The sequence below is a fragment of the Myotis brandtii genome, unplaced genomic scaffold (assembly GCF_000412655.1).
Source record: "Myotis brandtii unplaced genomic scaffold, ASM41265v1 scaffold83, whole genome shotgun sequence".
Classification (NCBI taxonomy): domain Eukaryota; kingdom Metazoa; phylum Chordata; class Mammalia; order Chiroptera; family Vespertilionidae; genus Myotis; species Myotis brandtii.
In genome coordinates this window covers 2,824,155-2,824,614 of record NW_005371371.1, presented here as the reverse complement: position 1 = coordinate 2,824,614, position 460 = coordinate 2,824,155, and the positions used below count along the sequence as shown (strand labels likewise).

The 460-nt window shown below is 67.0% G+C and overlaps 1 protein-coding gene across 1 annotated transcript in view; it reads right to left on the bottom strand.

The window, feature by feature from the left end:
• Positions 1 to 460, bottom strand: part of IRS2 (insulin receptor substrate 2) — a gene marked incomplete at its 5' end in the record, with an annotated part of 48,107 nt that extends 47,647 nt beyond the window's left edge. The window contains 1 exon segment of the mRNA XM_014531930.1: positions 4 to 460. Within this exon segment, the coding sequence (XP_014387416.1) occupies positions 4 to 460 (457 nt within the window).

Sequence of the window (460 nt, the reverse complement as noted above, 5' to 3'; positions counted from 1 at the left end):
GGCCCGTCTGGCTGGGAGGCAGGTTAACCAGGTGGTGGTGGCGGCGCGCGCCGGGGACGCTGATGGGGTGAGTGGCAGAGGAGCCAGACGACTGGCTCTTGCTGCGCGGCCGGAACTCGAAGAGCTCCTTGAGCGCCTTCATGGCCTCCAGGATGGTCTCATGGATGTTCTGGGCCACCACTGAGTCGTCAGCCTGCATCCACAGTTCGCCGGGGCCGGTGACAGCCGAGCGACCCACCTCGATGAAGAAGAAGCTGTCGGAGTGGCCGCAGCGGCGGATGTTCATGAGCTGCAGCGTCACCGACGGCTGCTCGCAGTTCAGCTTCACGAAGCCGATGGTGCGCGCAGACAGGCACAGGCGGTACACGCCTGTCAGGTTCTTGCTCTGGCCCAGGCCCTTGGGCTTCAGGTTCCCCTGCCACACCTCGCGGTAGGCGGCCGTGGCGGGCGCCACCAGCCC